Source organism: Kryptolebias marmoratus, linkage group LG12, assembly GCF_001649575.2.
Source record: "Kryptolebias marmoratus isolate JLee-2015 linkage group LG12, ASM164957v2, whole genome shotgun sequence".
NCBI classification, from domain to species: Eukaryota; Metazoa; Chordata; class Actinopteri; order Cyprinodontiformes; family Rivulidae; genus Kryptolebias; species Kryptolebias marmoratus.
In genome coordinates this window covers 22,382,844-22,385,592 of record NC_051441.1, presented here as the reverse complement: position 1 = coordinate 22,385,592, position 2,749 = coordinate 22,382,844, and the positions used below count along the sequence as shown (strand labels likewise).

The following is a 2,749-nucleotide window of genomic DNA, read 5'->3' as shown; positions in this document are numbered from 1 at the left end:
TTATTTGATTGGAACAAGTGTGGAGTTTGGACTACAAGAAGATCGGGGATCGAGATTACACGCGACCAACAGCTGCAATGTTAGCCGCTCAGCGCGTCAACAACAAAGCAGCAACGGGTCAACGCTTAAACTAGTGCAGGGTTGAACTGGCTAGTATAGTGAAACTGCTGCAATAGGTGGTGACATAAAGTACTGATTTTGAGAAGATGAATAGTTATGCATGCTCAATTATTATTTTTTCTTGTTAATTTCAAAATAAAAAATTATTTAGCATTTTCATAGTTATGGTGTGTAAATTAAAAAATGCAATTGCAAGATATTCTGGACACTCAGTTGTTCTTCAACAGCTGCAGCCTTGTGAGATCTTATCAAAAAATGAGATGTTGCCTTTTTTCCCCCACATCATTTGCAGGATGTTCTGGAACTAAGGGTATCAAACAATAAAGCATTTTTTCATTTCACCCGTTTCATTTCATTTCATTTCATTTCTTTTCATTTCACCCGTTGTTCAATAGTACAGGGTCTTCATCTTAACTGACCTTAAATATTCAAGCAGGAGTTGTTTTAAATGAACCTGAACCTTAAGGGACACATAAAAACAGTGACAAAGTCGGCTTTCTACCACCTGAAGAACATCTCCAGAATTAAAGGACTAATGTCACAATAAGACCTGGAGAAAATTATATACGCGTTCATCTTTAGTCGTCTCGATTACTGCAACAGTGTCTTTACAGGTCTGCCAAAAAACTCAATCAGACAGCTGCAGCTGCTGCTCGTCTTCTCACAAAGACCAGGAAGTTAGAGAACATCACCCGGTTTTAAAGTCCCTACACTGACTCCCTGTAGCTCAGAGAAAAGACTTTAAAATACTTCTATTAGTTTATAAATCACTGAACGTATTAAAGACTTATTATCATCATATCAACCCTCCAGAACACTCAGGTCTTCTGGTTCTGGTCTACTTTGTATCCCCAGAACCAGAACCAAACATGGAGAAGCAGAATTCAGTTTCTATGCACCATTAGTCTGGAACAAACTCCCGGAAAACTGCAAAACAGCCGAAACACTAAATTCCTTTAAATCAAGGCTGAAAACTCACCTGTTTACAGCTGCCTTTGATTAGTGGTCGGCAAACTAATTCAGGTGTAAAGCTGCTCTGAACAAAATATCTTATTACATATTGACCTTATCCTTATGACTATCAAGTGTATCTGCTCCATGATTTTTATTATAATTTTTTTTTTGATGATTGTAATGTAATCCTACTGATATTTTTTATTATGTAAAGCACCTTGAAAGCCTTGCTGCTGAAATGTGCTATACAAATAAATTTTTAATTTACTTTAAATCATTGTGGACAAATAATTAAAAAATAATGACATTTACAGCAGCTGGGATGAGAATCAGCACCTCCAAATCTGAAGCCATGGTCCTCATTAAAAAAAAGGGTGGACTGCTCTCTCTGGGTTGGGAGTGAATTGCTGCCTCAAGCAGAGGAGTTTAAATATCTCGGTGTATTGTTTACAAGTGAGGGAAGAATGGAGCGTGAGATAGACAGACGGATTGGTGCGGCTTCCGCAGTATTGTGTACTCTGTACCGGTTCGTTGTGGTGAAGAGGGAGCTGAACTGCAAGGCTGGTCGGTCTACGTTCCTACTCTCAACTATGGTCATGAACTTTGGGTAGTGATGAAAGAATGAGATTGTGGATACAGGCAGTTGAAATAAGTTTTCTCTGCAGAGTAGCTGAGCTCTCCCTTAGAAATAGGGTGAGAAGTTTGATTATCAAGGAGTGACTTGGAATAGAGCCACTGCTCTTCCACATCGAGAGGAGCCAGCTGAGGTAGTTTTGAAAATTCCCTGTAATTAATGGATTCTTTGGAAACCTTTTTAATGAGGTGTCCAAGGGATATCCAACAGTGAAGAGACCCCGGGGAAGGCCCAGGCTGGAGAGACTATGTCTCTCGGCTGGCCTGGGAACGCCTTGGAATCCTCCTGGAGATTCCTCTTGGAAGAGCTGAAAGATGTGGCTATGGAAAGAGATGCCTGGGCCTCCCTGCTCAAGCTGCTGTCTCTGCGACCCGGACTCCAGAACAATTGGTAGATGATGGATGGATGGACGGATGGATGGATGGATGGATGGATGGATGGATGGATGGATGGATGNCCAACGTCTCCCCCGCCAACGTCTCCCCCGACAGGAAGCTGGTGTCCGAGACGAGCGGCGAGCACGGTGGGGACAGCGAGGACAGGGACGATCGGGGGGACAGCGAGCTCATGGAGCGGGGCGTCTCCGACAGTCTGAGCGCCTGGATCCTGGAGGACTCGGGCCCGGCGCCGGGGCCTCCCATGTCCCCCCCCGCCCCGGCCGCGCTGCCGCCGCGCCTCCCGCCGCAGCCCGTCACCACCTCGTGCTCGTGGATGGTGGTGATGGAGCTGGAGGGGCGGTAGCCTCCCTGCCCGCCGTCCTGCAGGAGCCCCTCCAGCTTGGTCCGCAGGTCCGGGTCGGCCAGCTCGGGCTGCTCCAGGTAGATGTCGGTGAAGCTGAGCGAGGAGGCGGAGCCAAGGCTGGAGGTGGTGGCCAGGGAGCCGCGGCTGGAGGTCAGCGAGCCGCGGCTGCTGCCGGACGAGCAGGACAGGGTGCTGGCCGAGAGGCTGGAGGGGAGAACAAACACAGAACCAGTCAGGAACCCGTCAGCTGCAGAACCTGCGGGTCGCCACGGGTCACTGCGGGTCACTGCGGGTCACTGC

At 47.3% G+C, this 2,749-nt stretch overlaps 1 protein-coding gene across 1 annotated transcript in view; it reads right to left on the bottom strand.

Moving 5' to 3' along the window:
• The window catches only part of LOC108246876 (protein KIBRA), a 31,900-nt gene continuing 29,151 nt past the window's right edge, over positions 1-2,749 (bottom strand). Inside the window, exons 11-12 of the mRNA XM_017434633.3 lie at positions 2,171-2,653; positions 1-31 (exon numbers count right to left, since the gene is read on the bottom strand). Coding sequence (XP_017290122.1) covers positions 1-31; positions 2,171-2,653 — 514 coding nt within the window. The remainder of the gene's footprint in view (positions 32-2,170; positions 2,654-2,749) is intronic.